The following is a 20125-nucleotide window of genomic DNA, read 5'->3' as shown; positions in this document are numbered from 1 at the left end:
CCTTGTACAAAAGTAAATCTCCCGTGCCTTATCTTTTCAGTCTCCCACCACCTCCCAAAGTCCCACTGTCTAGCCACATAGGAGTATTGCCCTCATAACTCAGTACCACTCACGACTGGGGCAACTGAATTACATTCTCTGCCAGGGTTTTCATTACCTCTTGTCGTGCCCTGAAATGAAATATGTCCTGCCCACTATCCTTCCCACCCCTCCAACAGTGGTATTCTGCCATCCACCGAACCTACACAATATACTCGTCCACCCTTATGCAACCCCTGCTCCCAATCCCTTACCTCATGCCTCACACCTCTGTAATAGACATGTTCCAAACATCCTCCCACCACCACCTACTCCAGTCAGGTCACTGACACCACCTATCCCATCAAAGGCAGGGCTATCTGTGAAACCAATCATGTGGTCTGCAAGGTAAGCTGCACCCACTGTTCTGCATTCTATGTAGGCATGACAACCAACAAGCTGTCTGTCTGCATGAATGGCCAAAGACAAACTGTGGCCAAGAAACAAGTGGAGCACCCCGATGCTGAACACACTGCCAAACATGATAACCTTCATTTCCATGACTGCTTCACAGCCTGTGTCATATGGATCTTTCCCGCCAACACCAGGTTCTCTGAATTGTGCAGATGGGAACTTTCTCTGCAGTACATTGTACGTTCCCGTAACCCTGCTGGTCTCAACCTTCGTTAGTAACTGTCCTGATCCATCCAGCCCCTTCCCTGTTCCCATTCCAGCACTACGCAGCCTTCACTCCACCACCACACCCAGTCTTTTTATTTCTCTCCTTTTCCGCTACTTCCCCCTTCCGCCCCCCCCCCCCCAACTCTCCCCTGCCCTCAATCTAACCTGGAGCACTTCAATGTCCACCATCCCCACCACAATATCCCTCCCCCTCACTGCTCCAGCCTCCTCCTTACCCCCACCCTGTCACCACTCCCATCATGCACTGGTGTGCTGCTCGCAGTGTGGTTTCAGTTGCCTGAGACTGTGTGTGTGTGCGTGTGTGTGTGTGTGTGTGTGTGTGTGTGTGTGTGTGTGTGTGTGTGTGTGTGTGTGTGTGTGTGTGTGTGTGTGTCTATTGTTGACGAAGGCTTTAACGGCCAAAAGCTATAATTGTGAGAATCTTTTTGTTGTGCCTATCTGCGACTCAGCATCTCTGTTATATAGTGAGTAGCAACTTTCCTTCTCATAATATTGTTACATTTTCCATTGTTTCATATTACATAATGGTGAGATAAATATTAACTGGCAGCTGCTACTGTATTAAGGGTGAGTAATGGAGCTGTATGCCAACGGCCTTGCCGCAGTGGTAACACCGGTTCCCATCAGTTCACCGAAGTTAAGTGCTGTCGGGTTGGGCTAGCACTTGGATAGGTGACCATCTGGTCTGCCAAGCGCTGTTGGCAAGTGGGGTGCCCTCAGCCCTTGTGAGAGAGACATACTGAGGAGCTACTTGATTGAGAAGTAGCAGCTAGCAGCTTCGGTCTCGGAAACTGACATACGGCCAGGAGAGCGGTGTGCTGACCACATGCCCCTTCATATCCGCATTCAGTGACGCCTGTGGGCTGAGGATGACACAGCAGCCAGTCGGTACCTTTGGGCCTATGTGGGAGGAGTTAAGTTTTAGTTTTTAATGGAACTTTATTTGGTCATTAAGGGCCAGATTAGGATTCTTTGACTGACTGGTGTTTCTTAATGGCCAGAATTGTAGTAACATTATTTTTTTGCATTTGTTTTCTCTATGGAGAACTTCACATTTAATATTATATAAATGATATTTATTCAGAGGATGTTCAGTAGGTTAATATAACTACTAGACTGACAGACTGTGGAAGGAATTGGAGACTGCAGAAGAAAGATTCAATCTTTGCTAAACATACTCTGAATGTATGTCATTTATTTGACAATAAATGTGATGTTCTCCATAGAGAAATCAACGGCAGGAAACTAACATTACTAGAAATTTTGGTCATTAATAAACACCAATCCAAGAATCTTGAACTGGTCCTTAATGACCAAACATAGCTCCATTACTCACCATTACTAAAGTAGCTGCAGCCAGTTAATATTACTCTCACCATTAGATAATATGCTTGTTATGACTGTCCTACACCCACACTTCATGGACTTCTTTTTCCTCTCTTCCCCCTCCCTTTCTTTTGTCCTATTAATCACATTCACCCATTTGCCCACATTAAATGGTAGTCTGTGTCACTACTCACTTGTACAACATATCTGTCTTACACATTCATATACTTTTAATCTTTCAATATGCTGGAATACAAGATTTATTTGTTTGGAGCCTATTTAGGTATTACATTATGCTCGAGTTGTATCGATATAGTCATAAAATGTCACATATCTTTGAAAAACAATCTTTGTACAGCTGTGAACTATGGCTGAAGTTTTTTTGACTACCTTGTTGGTATTAAGATCTCTGACAATGGCCCAAGAAGCTGAAAGCTGGTTCATAATGAACTGTCAAATAATTATTATTGTGGAACATTAACACTGTGTATTCAAGTTTTTAATGTTTCTATGTTCTTCCAAGAACCAATGGAATAGTCCATAAATATTATCTCCATCTTTCTTTTTCAGTTTAGATTTAATGTTGTGGGAATATGAACACATTAGCTCAATTCTGACACAGATGTATGGAGAATTGTGAACCATCCCAAAGCCTCCCATAATTAAAGGAAACTAAAAAAAATGTGGACAACAATTCTCACTATATGTATGTTCCACCAATATTATAATTAATATTATTGAGATTGGATTCCCTTTACCTACTTTCAGTTTTTTAGGTTTACGGCATTCATTGTGGAGTGTTTTAGCATCAATTTAACACCTTCTTTAATGAAAAATTATTCCTGTATTTGAATTTAAGATATCTTAGATACAAAAAGCCATGTTTACTTCTCCTGTGTTAATTGTATTTGCAAGGTATCAAATATTGATTCCCACTGTGAAAACTACATGGTTATCTTTTTTTTTGAGGGGGGGGGGGGGGGGGGGGGGGCTACATACAATATCATGCTATATCCTACATATTTCCATTTCTTACATTGTTTTGTTTTATAAAGTTAATTCTGAAAAAAAAATTGAGATAGATACCAAGGGAACTACTGGATATAGCTCCATCAGTTGCCAAAACACTCAAGCAATACTCACTAGAATTTAGACTCATTACTATTGAATTGACAAACTCTACTCTGCCCAGAGTCTTTAATTTCAAGTGACATTAAAACTGTAGAAATTTTGGCCTGTTATTTTAAATCATCAGACTGTGCTTCCTCAATTTCATAAATGTTTCCACATATCATTCTACCATTTTCCAGTTGTTCTCTTCACTATGATACTCTCATGATACTCAAACTGCCTGCCAATAAATCATTGATGCCCCCTGTCCCTTTCATTACAATCACGATTCATTCATGCAGTGGACATGTATTATTGTCATAATAATTAGAGTGATAAGAGGCAGACAAGGAAGTGTGAATAGCTTATAAATAAAAAAATACAAGAAGATATAGGACTCCCAATATATTCCCACATAATGTACACAGTTGTTATAATTATGTTATCATTACAACTGCAGTGAAAAATTTCAATAGTTATTTCTGTTGTCTTATGGACACTGACCATAATATTACTGCCTTTGCTTTTGAAACTTAGCTATGGATTAAAACTGCACCAGATCAGGATTCAGCCTGAGCTCTTGCTTTTTTTCAGACAATGCAATTAAGCTTGGGAAGTAAGAAGAGGTACCAGCAGAATTAAACCTGCGAGGACAGGTTGTGACTTGTGTTTGGGTAACCCAGTCAGTAAGAGCACCGGCCATGAAAGGCCAACGACAATGCTCAGGTCCTGGTCTGGCACACAGTTTTAATCTCTCAGGAAATTTCTTGACATCTCGCACAACAGTGCAAAGTGAAAAACAGTTGTCAGTCTTTCTGTTGTTACAGTTTCTCTAATGACCTTATTCCATCTCCCTTTTTCTGTCGATTATAAAATTACCCATACAGAATACTGATTTTCCTTTATGTTTAATATGAAAGCCATTAAGTGCGAACAACAAAAAAATATAGATTTTTCTTTTTACTGTCATATCTCTGTTTCACTATTTTAATGCTTGCTGTATAGACTGGCTCTAAAACAAACCAAGAAGAAAAAGGTTTTAACAGCCACACAATGGAAGTTTAGTAACAAATAAACCCATAAAAAAAGACTTAATTTGACTGTAATATTTCAGTCTAATACTGTGTGTCATGATTTAAATTTTTTTTGTGTGTTAGCAAGAAACATACATATGAATGACTAACCTTATGTTTGGTCAATAACTTGGTTGCAGCATCTCTATCACGTCCATAATCTGTTGAGCTGAGAACATCATTCTTTTCACCCATCCAGCTTTCAACTTCACCTGCCTCAAAGAAGAATTCTTGTGCTTTGAGTGACAAATCTAGTTTCCTACTGCGTTCTTGTGCTTTATCTTGCAAGTCTTGCCATGCCTCATTTAATGTATCACACAGTTTCCTGATCTGTAATGGCATTTGAGAAATTAAGTTTTGCATTGTAATTATTTTGTTTGCACAGTAATTACTTCAACAAAATGAGAACTGAGAAAGTTACTCAGCAGTTGGTGTAATTTGTAATGCTGAAGCTGTTTATCACTACACAAAAATAGGTAAAGAAATCAGTTAATAAATACAGCAGTTTAATACCAATGCTTATATTGAATTTTCATTTTATTTTGGTTTCTACAAGCAGTAATGATGACACGAGAAATAAGTAGAGAGTATTCAGTTGTTATACATAAGATTTAAGTTACATCTCAAAGATATTTTGCAACAGAAGTGCTTATGTCAGTAACTTATAGTAATGAAGACAAGATGATCATCTGAAGAGTTCAAATGCTATTTATGTAGATTTTATCTTAAAATTTATAAAGATGAACACAATCTTGTAAGAACCAAAAATATTACAATGTGAAAAGCCTGAAAAATAAAGGGATATCACTGCATATTTAACCGCATAAATTGATTTCAAGTGGAGGAAGTCCTTTGAAGAAAGAGAAAAAGTGTTCCTGTAAACAAATTCTAAAAACATAAAGACACCAATCATTCAGTTCAGCTCTTTAATAATTACAGTACAACATTTGTCAAGTACATGAAAATGTGATCAAGACTTTACCATAATTATTAAGTACTGAACAGAATGATCATGAAGTTCTACAAACATTTCATATCTCCTATAATTACAATAGTACCTTGTCAGACACTTCAAAATTAGGCACATAAAAGATATGTATTTTCTGTTCACACATCTGTTACTGAAGAAAATTAAAAACATGCACACACAAAAAATTTAAAATGTACTACAGAAACAATGTTTAGACTAAAAAAAGTGAGATGTGGGTCATTAAACATGAAAGATAATATGTAAGAGGAGCAATGGAAATCCTACAAATGTGAATCATACTGTCAGTCTCTCTATTATAACAATGTCAACAATATCATACATACAAACAAATATGCCACATACTGGAATGACACAAACACACATTTACGTTCTCAAAGGCAGTTTCTTCCTAGCTCCAAAATAATTAGCAGTGCTCAATTTTCTCTAACTATTCACATTTGTTGAAAATGTTGCATGTTTTGTTTTTACATGTCCTACTCCAGTCTTATAGCAAACATATCCTGTCCTATCCTAACCTAGTCATGGCCACCTGTGAAAGCAGTTCTATCATATACCAGCTGTCCTGTAACTCCTGCACCTGATGCCTCTCTGTCCCCACTATAGAACACCCTTCCTCCCATTCCCCACCTCCTTCCTTCACTTGCCTGCTCAACTGGACAAAATCACTCATTTCAGTTGAGCTAGCACAATGTAGTCAGCCAGAATGACATAGTCATCCAAGTGCATTTGTATTTTATTGGCTGTGAAGGATCCATCTGAAAGCTTAGCATAGTTCTCAGTCTTTTTTGTGCCTATATACAACTAAATGTCTCAACTATACAGTGACTTTTTACCTTTGCTCCCATTATTTATATTCCATCAATGAATTTTCATGACTATATTTTTATCAACACATGGCTCTCTTCTGTCCTATGCTTCATACCATCCAGCCTTTGTTACTATCTTGCAAGCTATATCTGCTTTCTCTCATTCTTATACTCAATTCACTTATTTCTATATGTCTACCTTCTAGTTTCCCTGCACATTACCACCTTCAACCAAGATAGCCATACTGCACTTTTGCAGCAACCTACAGTACAAGTCACGGCTGCTTTAAATGTAGCAGACATAATTCACCTATGTACTCTACCTTCAGGTTACTATATTACAGTTCAACATTATTCAAAAATATTAAATGAATCTTCTGTTAGTTCTTGGTAGAACAACATTATAATAAATGAAAAGTGCTAGACTGCTGTTGTTCTAGAGTAGTAATTTATTGTGTTAACCAGTTTTTGGCTTACGAGGCCATCATTAGACATTTACTGAGTCAATAAATGTCTGATGATAGCCTTTTAAGCCAAAAACTGGTTGACAGAACAAAAACTAATACTGCAGAACAAAAGCAAACTAGCATTTTTCATTTATTATTTAAATAGAAAATTGCCTTATTTTACCTCCAAATCTATTCACCCTCACATTGTCCCCATTATCATGGACCCCTACTTCATCTATCTACATACATTCAGTAATGTATCCCATTTCTAAATAAAGGCCAGTTCCACACCCTGCTCATTAAATGCTGCCTAGCCCATAGAATCAGCACCCCCACCCCCTCCCCTCCTCCATCCCTCTTCAAAGACCCAACCTTAAAAATTCTCCTTTCTTGATGCCACCCATACTTTCAGAATTACCTTCAGGTCTTCAGAGTACACCAATCCCTATCCCTCAGCATCATATTAGGGAAATGTCTTCCCATGGCACGGGTATCCCCTGAACCACATTTGCTACCTTCGTAAGATTCTGTTACTGTGCAGCCATACCTGAACCAAATACTATCTCCCAAATTGAGAGATTTGCCCTCCAGCATCTAGAAGAGCACTCTAGATGCAACATTCAAGTTTTCTGATTTACTGTCCCACCCACATACTCTACAAAATGTCCAAGTCCATCATTATGTCACACCTACCACTGACCCTTTGGTGCATGATCATATCCCTGTGGAAGACAAAACTGCGAGACCTGTTCATGGTATCCACACTGTGTATTGTAATTCAGAATATCCTATCAGAGGACAAGCCACCAGTGAAAGTAGTCCTATCATATACCAGCTCTCCTGCAGCTTCTGCACAGCATTTTATGAGGGCGTCACCACCAGTCAGCTGTTCACCTGAATGAACAACAACTGCCGAATTGTTGCCAAGGGCACTGTTGATGATTTTGTAACACACTTCTGAGCACAACAGGCACTATTTCAGTAGCTGCTTCACAACCTGTGGCATCTGGATTCTTCACCAGCTTCTCTGAATTTTATACAAAGAAGTTGTTCCTGCAACATATTATTAAATCCTATAATCCTTCTGGATTAAATCTCTGCTATCCCCTATTCCACACCACAACCACCCCTGCCCCATGATCCCAACTTCACTTATCCTGCTCTAACATCCTCTTCCCCATAATCTCCCAGTTCCTCTATTCAATCTCCCCACCCCAATTCATTGTGGCCACAATAAGCACACTGGAGCCACATACCTATCCCATGCACCTGCTGTCTCTAATTTTCCCAGCCATCAGCCACTCCACAACTCTCCCTTCGTCTCCACATCTTCGAACTTCCTTTGCCCACTCCCAATGACACAACCCCTCAGCCCAGTCAAACTGGGGCCTCAGCACAGTTAAAACTGCTAGAACAACATAGTCCTTGTAGATCAGTAATAGTTTACTGCAAGAGCTTCCATGACAAATTCCCAGAATGACTTACACTTCTGAACATTTAATGTGGCCACATAGGACAAGAAACAAAGCTTGATGAAACCAGAAGTGAATAGCAGCAAAATCTCATATTTTGATGGGAAACTATCTTACAAGGTCAGGATGGGCACCAATGGCAGTGGTATATTTATTGCCAGAAAGAACGTTAAAGTATCTAGTGATGTTACTGCAGATCCTGAATGTGAAAGGTAAGCATCAGAGGTGGGTGAAACATATACATCTGTCATTTCTAAGGCTCACATGCCTCATACGCTGTAGTGGCAGAATGATTTTTAACAGATATTATGTTATAACATAAAATTCTAAGTAGTTTTAGTTTTGCACAAAGAACATAACTGGTTCAAAGTCATTTACACAGTCACTCACTGATCATTCTGAACCAAATCAATAAATGAGAGGGAAGGCCCAAAAATTGAACACAGTCATCCAAAATTGTTTCACTGTGGAATAATATACATATGCTTCCTTCCTTTCAGTCATCTCATGAATGCCAAAATACCAGATATTGATGGGAGTGATTGTGAAATAGGAAGTCAACAAAATCATTTGACAGCATAATGCAACTGGAACTGATTAGGTACCTGTAATACTCCATGGAGATTAAGCAGAACACATTCCTTTCTTTCTAGCAGTAGTTTATTGTAAGTTATTGGAGCAATGAAGTGTTGTAAGTAACTGACAAAAGTTGCAGGGCATTCCGATTTTATAGAAGGCTCATCAGACTTATAGACCTAATTATAGGCTCAAATCACTAAAGTCTTCCTGTTGTACAATTATGGAATCTTGTCCACATTCACTTGATCTGTTGTGGATAATGAAAACCATGTATTCTGCAGTGTTGTCGTTAAATTCAACTGGCTATGTTCTTTCATGAGATCCAGAAGTTGGACAGCAAGTCCAGGTTGATGTCATGTTCCTCGCATTCCAAAAACCATTCTATACAGTTTTACTTTGCCACTTAGAGAAGAAAATACAAGTCTGCAGATTACTGGACCAACTTTGTGACTGGATTCAGGGCTTCCAACCAGACAAAACTCAACAAGTAGTTATTAACAGGCCAAAACTGTCTGGTAAAGTAATTTCAGAAATACCCCAAGGAAGTGTTACATGACTGTACACATAAATGATCTGGCTAGAAGCTCCTCAAGGTTGTTTGTGGATGACACTATTGTATATAGGAAGTTGCAATGCCACAATATTGGACTGAAATGTAAGAAGACCTGCAGAGGATCAACACTGAGCAAGGACTGGTTGTTGAGCCTTTACATAAATAAAAACATATTGTGTGTAAACAGGTGGAAACATTTCTTATTATTCTTTTATACAATTGGTGATAAGTTTCTGAAAACAGAAACATCATAAAATATCTTGGACTAACCACATAAAACTAGTTGTAGGAAAAGCAGATACCAGACAGATTCATTGGAAGAATCCTAAGGAAACATAATTCGCCCAGAAGATACAGCTTTTGTACACACTTACTTGACCCTTTTTTGAGCAGTGGTTATCAGTCAGGGACCCTTACCAGGTAGTACTGAAAGAGATTGGTATGATCTAGAGAAGAGGGTTACATTTTCAAAGTGGGTTTCATCATGGAGATCTTCACTGAACTCCTGTGTCAGATATTGTAAGAAAGGTGTTGTGCATCATGAAGAAATTAACTGTTAAAATTCTGATAAAGTAGATTTCAAGAGGAGTCAGACAAGTACAACCGATGAAAAGAGCAGGAGGTGAAAATTCATCTCTCTTCAAGAGACTTTTTAAAAAGCTCAATGTTTGAAGCAGCTTATTGAAACCACATTAAACACAAAGTACAGAGGAATTTCATTACACAACATGGCAAAGAACCATTCCCAAAATCATCAATAAAAAAGCAGTGCAGTAGCTTTATTGAGACAAGTTGTTTGGATATGAAGCTTCTTAGAGTCATACCTTGAAAAGGATGAAGATATCAAATGTACTTGACCAGAATTCTAGCATTCATCACTGAAGCATATGAACTGTGCCCCTTATATGACCATATATAGCACTCCAAAACAACCTGAAGCTGTACCCATGATTGCAGCAGCTGCTGCAGGCATTTATACCAGACGATAGAATGAAATGTACACTATACATCAAGCAGATTGTTCAACTTTTGGAGTGAAATGAACATTTGTCAATGAAGGTGGTATGTGCCCCTAAATTAGCTAATCATCAACACTCATATCTTGAACAACACTTTTCCAAGATATTAGATCAGTATAGGTTGACCTATTTCCTGGCTTCCCTGAGACCCAGAGACTACTACTCTGTGGGTGTGTTTCATAATGCATTTACCAAATTCAAAGATGTCTATGAACTGTATACCACAATGAAGGTGTGTTGGATCATGAGTGGGTAAAAAAGAGATTACAGATTAGATGCTCAAAGTAGCACATGAAGTACACATATCAAGAGGGTCAAAGAAGAAAAAAGGAGGAGGAGGAGGAGAAAAAGAAGAACAAGGATGAAAAAAATACCAAGTTTTTGCATCAGATCGACCTTAATTAAAACTTAAACATAATTTATTAATTACATTGTGTTGGACATCCAATTTTAAAACACACACACACACACACACACACACACACACACACACACACACACACACACACACAGAGAGAGAGAGAGAGAGAGAGAGAGAGAGAGAGATGTCGTGAGTAAACATTTTCTTTAGTATACAAAGAAAGACAGGTAACTGGACAAAAGCTGCAAACCAGATCAGTGTTTCATATATAAGTCCTGAAACTAAGCACATTTAACCCAAAGCCATGAAATACACACTATTCTGTGACAATAGGAATAAGGAAATGGTAAAATCAACAAATGTTAAACACCTGTTTGGAAACAATACAGAAAAAGATACTTAATGCCACACTGACAGCTGTCAGATGTAGTGCTTAAGGACAAAAAAATTTGCTACTATTAAGAGCTATTCCTCTAATAACTGCTCGCTTTGTTTTGAATTAAAAAATTAACATTTAAAGTAAACACAAAATTCATGCTGCTAACAAAAGTAAAATCATGCTTCTGTGAACATGCAAATTCACCATTTTTACCTTATGCCATGATTATTCCCAGGAGTAATATGAGAGCCATCTAGGGAAAAAGCAATAATTAGATAGCAAGAACTAAAATAGATAAAATACACCTGCAATAAACATTTTTTCCTAAAAATCATTGTAGGTCAACAATATCAACACAAGGTATGCTTTAAAAGACATATTGAAGACAAAGATAATAAATTTCCTGATACAAAATGTCTATCACAAACAAATATCAGCAACCCAATCACAATTACTTCAACTACATTAAAGAACTTTAGTCAATTCCTCCATGCATTCTTGATCAGGAAATTCAAATTTTCATAGTGAGTGAAGTAGAGTAACATTTCAAATCTATTTAAAGAAAATGAAAAAATATAGAATGATGTCTTCAGTAATATTTTCACATATTTTTCACTTTAAGGTGCCCTTTGGTTTTTATCAGTAATCTTTCTTTTATTGGTAGCTATGCTGTCAGCAATTCACAAAATAACACATCACCTTTCTACAGTGTTAATTTGCAAAGGTTAATTATTTTCCTCTCTTTCTCTCTCTCTAATTTTTTTTCCATTTCACATTATCACAGGCCAGTGCTTGATTTTGTGTTAAAAATAAGACTACTTCATGCAATGATTAACTAAATGCACTGCATGCAGCAATCAGGGCACCAAATGTATTTGAAAAGAATATTATCATCAGCTTCCCTCTTACCTTCAATGCATTTAAGCCATCATTCCTCGCATAACTTTTCCTTTGCTTTACACACATATTTAATTGTACTAGAGAAGAGAAGGAGGGGAAGTATAATTTCATTTTATTAGTGAAGCTTGATTACTGAATACCTCAAGCATCACAATACCAGTCATAGTCATCAAGACTCATAAGTAATGACAGTGTGTCTTAGTTTTGGCCTACTGTATTCAGATTCATTAGTTTTTCTGAGCAACTTCATAATTAGGTTATACTGCTGAAGATATACTACAGATGACTGCAGCCCTTTTGTAAAACACAACATTCTCTGCACACCTTCACTTTCTTAGAGAGAGAGAGAGAGAGAGAGAGAGAGAGAGAGAGAGAGAGAGAGAGAGAGAGAATTTGTTTTCCATTGCTTGTGACATGCGTTCGTGTATGGGAAGAAATTTTCATCACCAGTATGTGTCAGCAAGGGAGTGCAGTTCTTGATCACCAAACCTTGCGCCAATGCCCCAGGTTATATCCTATGAATCCCCTAAGTTTTTCATTGAGTGTAATTACATGTTCTCTTCATGGTGATCCATTTACTAGATGGAGACATTATGCTCAGCAATTTGGCTTCACACACAATGTCAGAAGAATGCAATGGCAAACCACTTTCACTAGGACCTCGCCACAATGACAATGTGGTATTTCTCACAATGATCTCCTCAATGCTCATTTCATAAGTACAGATTGAAATTTCACTTTGATACTTAATTTGTACAATTTAAAAATAATTACCTGCTTAGTTTCAGGATGCTTTTGTTCAATAAGAGCTTGGCCGGACGCCATGGTACGATCAATCATTGGCTGGTGCCCAGCTATCTCCTCTTCCAGTTTTCTGTGTTTCTTGTGCAAGGACTGAGCTTGGTGCAAATTCTGTCCTAAAGCTTCAGAAGCTGCCAGTGGCAGATGCTCCCTAATCCATTGCATTTCTGCATCCAACTCAAAACCAAATTTATGGAAACGTAGAGATTCCTCTAGGGCTTCTCGGCGGAGTCTAGCAGGCTCACGAAGTGCGGAAAACCTACGCAGCCAAAATTATTTCTTAGACTGGTAATCAGAGGCTTAAATTTAAGAGTCTTCACATAATGTGAGTTGTATATAAGTGTCAAATGACAAAATGAAATGAAAAAATAAATCAGAAATAAAGCTGTGCATAGGGCAATGACAACAACCACCATCTTTCATCAAGCTGGAGTAGAATGTTTATTATAGACCTATTTATTCAGTTCTTCAAGTCATCAAAATGAGTACTGACAGACAAGATGGTTAAATTCACCAAAAGCACTAAAAATATGAAACACAGAGCAATACTTTGATTTCTCTTCCTTCTTTTAACAAGTTTCTCTAAAGACTTGAGTTACATCATTTTGCCAATCTTCCAACCCCCTCCCCTCAGACATATAATTGTCTTGTTTTGTTTTTCTGTAGAAGAAAAACTTTTGTTCTAGATGTCAGAATTAAAGTGTTTTGTCTTAATTTTTAATCTGCTCAAATTCATCATCATATCTCCTGAGTGTACCCATTTCATTCCTTTTTGTCTTAGAGCTTTTGTAATGTTTTTCTTGTTTTCAGTACAGAAATTATTCAGTTCCTCGTACAAGCACAATTGTCAAATCTGCTACCCTTATAAAAATACTGAAATTGATGGTATTATATTATCCTATGTATTCCACTCACGTAAGTCTGTAATATTATCAACAACACAAGTGTCATCAGTGTTGAATGGCACTTCAACATCACAATATTTTACTAAGTATATCCTGCTGTTTCTCCCAACTCCTGTAAATGGTCACCTACCTCAACCATCCCCAGCCAAGGAGAACAGCACTGCAGGAAGGGGGGGGGGGGGGGGGGGACACACACTTTAAAAGAATATCAACGATGAAACAAATATGACGTTTTTCACACTGCTTACACTCCAAAACTCTCTTCATGAAATCACTATGCCGTGTCTTTTCTACTCTTCTGACCATTTACTGCAACTTTTCAGGTTAAGTTTTTGAGTAAATCTGTACTTTGTTACTTCTGTTCCAAAGGCTAAACCATTTCTTACAATGCAATCAGAAGAAAATCTCGAAAAATCTTCTTTTATATCTTCTAGCCGGTTAATGTTTGATTATTTGTAACTGATGATCTTAAATAATTATTTGGATAGTCTTCTGTTGCAAACTCTGTAAATATCCTATCAACTTCCAACTGTTATCATCATCATCATCATCATCATCATCATCATCATCATCATCATCATCATCCTTCTGCCTTGGTTCTTCACTTTCTGGAACTTGGTGACTCCCATCATGCATCATTTCTAATGGAGATTTTAACAAAATTGCCTTGAAATTATCTAATTCTTCATTTCACCATACTGCTTTTTCATTGACGTTTATTTCCCTTAGTTTGAAAGTCTTTTGGAGTTAGATTAGTCTTTCTAAGCTGACACCGCAGTATAACCCAGATGGCAGTATAAACTCTCCAAGGTATTTGAAGGAGGATACCTGTAAAATCATTTTATACTCTTGTTCCAATGAAACTATCCAGTTCTACTGATGTAGATTGTCCATCTAACACACCTTCTTCATCAATATGTAAAGACAAACCTTTGACATTATCTTCTATACATTTTCTCTAGTGTAATTACTTCATTCTTAATAATTAACAGAGCACTAAGTGTTTAATATAGTCTATATTGGAAAAACTATTTTCCTAATCAGTTCCCTTTACTGTTGTAGTTGTTAGAGATGAGATAATACAGGTATCCAAATTTACATAAATGCAAACATACTACTTCACCAGCCTGAAAAAATTAAAGCATTTAACAGTAATTTTTAATCCAAGACTGATTATATCTTTATGCCTTACTCTGATTTTCTGATAACTTCGTTTAGTTTTAAGTTAAACAGAAGACATGAAAGCCTATTTTCCTGTAGAACAGCTGAATGAGTCTCAAAAGCAATAGAGATTTCATAAAGAAATATTTTTTTGTTAAATTTGCAGCAGTTAGCAAATTATTTCCCAGACCTTCTAATGAATCAGACACAATCTCTTTATCCAGAGTCACTCTCAAAAACCTAAAGTGTGGAAGTCATATTTTGCAGCAGCAGGTCCTTAATATTGCCTCCTGATTCAGTATCTGTTCTTCATATGATTGACTCTCCCAAAAGTCTGGCTGGTACTCATCAATCAGGTTATATATCTGTTGCTTTAGTGATAATGGAAAGTCCTATGTAGAATACATATAATGGAATGAGTAACAGTAACAATTCTCCATACAGGTGAGGAATTTAGTGGTTGACACACACACACACACACACACACACACACACACACACACACACACCAAAAAAAAAAAATCTGAAAAAGTTGCTAAGCTTCCAAGCAATGTCTTTCAGTATTTACCAACAGAGAAAAATAAGAGAAATTGTACGAATGTGTGTGTGTGGGAGGGGGAGCGGTTCTGTATTTTTGAGCTCTGAAGAAGTATGTCGTGTGATAGCTTAACAACAATTTTCAGCCGAGTTTATGTGACTTTGTAACTTCTTCTCCTTTCATTATTTCTTGCTTTTGTCAGCTTAGAAGAACAACAGGTACACCTATATTGAATGGATCTAGAGCGCCAACAAGAGTATCTGTGTGTTAGATTTATCCATAAAATGGAGACCTTGACATGAAATATATAAAACAACCCCATTTCAGTCATTAAGGAAGAACCTACACTTTTAACTGCACTCAAATATATACTTGTGTTTGCTTTAACCAAACAGAGCAAGTGTTGGAGCTGACTCCGAAGATGGCTGGACACTATTCAGCTGAAATATTAGCAGAAAAAAACTGAATTTACACAGCTGCATGCCCGAAGTTTTATGGAACTGTCTTTACACTATGAAAACATGAAGATGCACATGATTATATATAGTGCTCTAAAATGTATGTCAGTAAAATATTGCTCACTACTGAAGCAAGTTCTTCCTCCCATCCCCACCTCCTTTTCCCACGAAGTTCAACTTATGATAATACTATGCAATGTGTTTCTCCCCTTTACAGTTCATCTTTATTACAATCCAACTCAGAAAGCTGTAACTTGTTACCCCTGAAATTCTCACCTTCTTGTGTTTAACGCATAAAAATTTGTTCCTGTTGACTGACCCTGCTAAGACAGGTAACTGAATGTTCAAATTCTTGCCTATGTTTATGGGTACCCACATGTGGACAGTCTATGAAAGCATTTGTGATGGTCTCATTTCTTTCAATGCCTTTCTGGCACTCAGTAAACATCATTCACCAAAATTTGCATGTAGCCTAATAAATCTGAAAAGTGCAGGTAGGACTGAGAATGCAAAGACATAACCAGCCTCATTATTTCTTACAATAAATCAGCTTCACATAAAATTAAAAAAACATATCATACACATTTATAATACAGCTACACAGGAGCTACATCACACAACACACACAATACAATGAATGGCATATAAAGCCTACATCACAACAGAAAATGTCACAAACAACATACTTTTCTTGGCAATTCCTGCTGGCCTTCAAAATATTATCAGCATCAAAGTGTCCTTCATGAGCCATTTCTTCTCCCATCATTACCAGATCATTAATTCTTTGATTCCACTGCTTCATGTCAGCCTCCAAAGCCTATTACAAAGAAAATGCCTTTAGACACCCAAATGTCATATACTTTATCACATAACTCAGCAAACAACTCAAAAACTTTAACATACCTGATGCTTGTTAAGCATCTCTTTGCAATGCCGCAGATCTGATCCTAGCTCTTTGCTCTGCAAACTAGCATCAATCTCGTCAAGCTTCAGTCTTGCATCATCAACAGTGCGATTATATGTGTGTTGGGCTGCAGCCTGACGCAACCGCCGACCTTTATCCAAAGAAAGATCTACAAGACGCTCCCAAGTTGTATTAAGGTCTTCAAGCATTGCCTGTACTTCCGGAGCTCTGTAATTTCCTTCTGAGATCAGGCCCATACCTCTCTGGAAAAAAATAGAAAATAAATTTACAAGGAATCTCCAACAATAGTGTGTAACTTTTAAAACTTCACAAACGAGATTCAGTCCTGCACCAGGTGGCAAAGAGTGGCCAAGTAACGACTTTATCCAGAATGTGTTTTGCTTGATATTCCTCACAATCAAAAACAAATTCTATCATAACAGATCTTTGACAATGATAAAGTAGGTTTATAGCATGACTTGAATGAAGGGTGTGACTGGAAATGAGCACAGAAATTTGTCCTGTGGTGCCTCAGAAGGGAACAGAGATGTAGTTATTAGTTAACTCAAGCCAAATTAAAAATAAACAATGAGCATACATTTTTACTGTGCTGTTTAAACTAAATTCCAGAAAAGGAATACAAAAGAATAAAGATTAAAGACTCCCTGAGTATACTGCATTTCAATTAATTCTGAAGTGTACCAACTATTGCTAAGTTGAGTGATTGCTTTACTTCTAAAGGTAAATTGGAAGTTTGATTATTTATTGCAAGTACCTGCTAAGCATATGTGATACAGTGAAAGTGTTGGCAAAGATAATATAGGATTGCACGAAGAATGTGGAGTAGGGGGGCACTTGTGGGTGCGAAGTGCCTCAATGCTATGTCAGTTTCATCAGAAACATATAACAAACCATTTAAAAGCCATGAGAATGTTTATTACATGAATGACAGGTGGTAAACCTGTTTATAATCACAAAGTCAATACAAAGTGCATGTTTGTCAGTGTGTACTACAGAAATACTCAATACGAGACATATTGCATATTGTTGCAGTAGATACAGATCATGACAATGTCAAGGATGAACCGAACAATGTACATGATGAGTACTGACATTTTTTATACTGACTCAAAAATGAAATCCATTTAATATATTTTCAAGGAAATTGAATATGAATCTGACATCAGAATATAAAATATCACTAAGCAAGCAAATATTCCGATTTTTGGATACATTATGAAGCTTAACTTAAAAATGAAAAATTAAACTGTCGTTCATATGTTTCAGATAATTATAATTATTATTATTATTATTTTTTATAGACAGAGAAACCTACAATGTTTAGCAAAAAGGTTTTCTCTTACATGTTAGGATAACTTAAGTGTAATTTTACAATTTAATTTTACTGTATTTGATTTTAGTTGTGTGATTGTGTGCCATAAGCATCAAGTCTTCTACATTATTATTTCCTTTTCCTGGTGTTATTTATCTAGTCTGTTGCAATATGATGATAATTATATGTTACCTAGTTTCCCTAACTTACCTGTTCAAAATATTATTGACAGTATTATTCCATAAACAATTTCTCCTAGATAAGTGGTAGAGGTATTGGTGCCCTGGACATCACATACACTAGTTCATTGAACTTGCAACACTATTAATGAGGAAACTCAAAATGAGATGTCTATCTTGGGATTACTGAACAACAGAAGTATGTACCGAATAATGTTGGTCAGATTCTAAATTTCAATAACCAAGTTGCAAAATGTCAATGGAATCTGTATTTGAAACAAACAACACTGCTTCCCTAACAAAGTGCTGTTAGAATTCAAACAAGTTGGCATAGTGTTCTAAAACTTGGCTGAAGTATAATGCTTTTCCCTTTCTTTTAATTGTTTGTGGTATACATCAACACTCAAGTGAAACTGTTTCCAGCAGGTACACCACATAACTCCATCCGAACAGGCCTCAGAAGGCCCAAAGGTACCAACTGACTGTTGTGTCATTCTCAGCCGATAGGCATTACTGGATGTGGATATGGAGGGACACGGGGTCAGCACAGCAATCTCCCGGTCACTTTCAGCTTTCATGACCGGAGCCCCCACTTCTTAGTCAAATAGCTTCTCAATTGGTCCCACAGGGGCTGAGTGCATCCCACTTGCTAACAGCACTTGGCAGACCTGAATAGTCACACATCGAAGTGCTAGCCAAGCCTGACATTGTTTAACTTCAATGATCTGACAGAACTGGTGATGCCACTGTGACAAGGCCATTGGCTACATCACACAAACTATTCTTTAAAACTGTATCATACTTATCTTTGCAGTATGACTGCTTTCAATTCATTTTACTGATCACTTAATTTCATCACTGCCCCCAATTCCTTCTTGAAATGCCCAATGTGTACTTGGTAAGATTGCTTTTAATTTCAGATGCACTCAAGTGTCACAATCATTTAACTTGTTCCACAAAATAAAAATTACATTTAGTCAATTGACAATGGTATCAACCACAACACTACAATACATGTATGCAAGAAAGATTGACTATGTGAACCAGGCAACTGCAACTATAACTGTACTTTACAACACCACAGCAGACATAACTTGACAGAAACCTGCTTGTAAGAGCCACTACTCTAAAAAATGTTTTCTCAACACTAATCTTTTTGCAGCCCAGTAGCACTTCCACATTACTCATCACCTTCCTCAGCATAAAATTTTTTAATGAAACAGCAAAATAGCATAATACATATGAGTGTCAGTAGTTACCCATGACAAATAGAATGTCAGAACAAGGAACGCTAAGATAAAAAATTAAAATCTTACAAATCATATACATAAAATAAAAAATCATTTAAAAGATAAAAATTTATTTATTTATAATGTTGTAAATACTTGCCCTTATGGCTAAATATTGCTAAAAAATATTAAACATGTCAAAAGGTTGCCTACCTTGTTGACTGCACGTAATTGGCCTTCATTTGCCCTTAATTCTCTTTCAAATGCTTCATGTTTCTGCAGTTTTCTTTCAAGATTTGAAAGATCACGATATGATTCATCTGAAGCTGTTCGCATCTTGTCACTGAGCCATCCTTGTAGGTCATGAACATCAGCAGAAAAATCTTGAAAATCACGAGATGCTACGAGGGCTGCTCTTCGTACTTGAGCTGCCTCTTTTACAGCCTGTCGTCGAGCAATTACTTGGTTCCGACGCTCATCTATACTGAGAGAGGACATGCACCATGCTTTATAAGAAACACAAACTCATAATTATATGAGATCATACTATCACTAATTCTAAAACTCAAAATTCTATTGACTTCAGTGTGCTTAACAACTAAAATGAATTATTATGATCCTTACTGCTTGCTGTCATAGTGGCCAGCATGAATTAGCTTATCTGCCATTTCACTAAATGCTTTGAGACGTTCATCTTGTGCAAACAAAGTATTTTCAAAGTCATCATGTCTTTTGATTAGGGCTTCAACATCATCCAGTGAACCCTGCATGAAAAGTGATATCAATAATAAAATGATATTTAATGCAATAAAATGTTACTTAAAAATATAATACTCACTTCAAAAAATCTAACCAGCACATTACAGAAAGGGAATGTTT

At 37.0% G+C, this 20125-nt stretch overlaps 1 protein-coding gene and 1 pseudogene across 8 annotated transcripts in view; one reads left to right on the top strand and one right to left on the bottom strand.

The window, feature by feature from the left end:
• The window catches only part of LOC126299183 (spectrin beta chain, non-erythrocytic 1), a 440083-nt gene that overhangs the window by 146934 nt on the left and 273024 nt on the right, over positions 1-20125 (bottom strand). For all 8 annotated transcript variants that reach the window (XM_049990953.1, XM_049990949.1, XM_049990952.1 and 5 more), the window contains exons 26-31: positions 19871-20010; positions 19460-19730; positions 16505-16768; positions 16288-16418; positions 12513-12798; positions 4341-4559 (exon numbers count right to left, since the gene is read on the bottom strand). In XM_049990953.1, coding sequence (XP_049846910.1) covers positions 4341-4559; positions 12513-12798; positions 16288-16418; positions 16505-16768; positions 19460-19730; positions 19871-20010 — 1311 coding nt within the window. The remainder of the gene's footprint in view (positions 1-4340; positions 4560-12512; positions 12799-16287; positions 16419-16504; positions 16769-19459; positions 19731-19870; positions 20011-20125) is intronic.
• LOC126299822 (5S ribosomal RNA) lies at positions 1307-1424 on the top strand (annotated as a pseudogene).

Source organism: Schistocerca gregaria, chromosome X (genome assembly GCF_023897955.1).
Source record: "Schistocerca gregaria isolate iqSchGreg1 chromosome X, iqSchGreg1.2, whole genome shotgun sequence".
In the NCBI taxonomy this organism is placed as follows: domain Eukaryota; kingdom Metazoa; phylum Arthropoda; class Insecta; order Orthoptera; family Acrididae; genus Schistocerca; species Schistocerca gregaria.
Note: the sequence above shows the minus strand (reverse complement) of the source record. Positions and strands in the feature narration are given on the sequence as shown.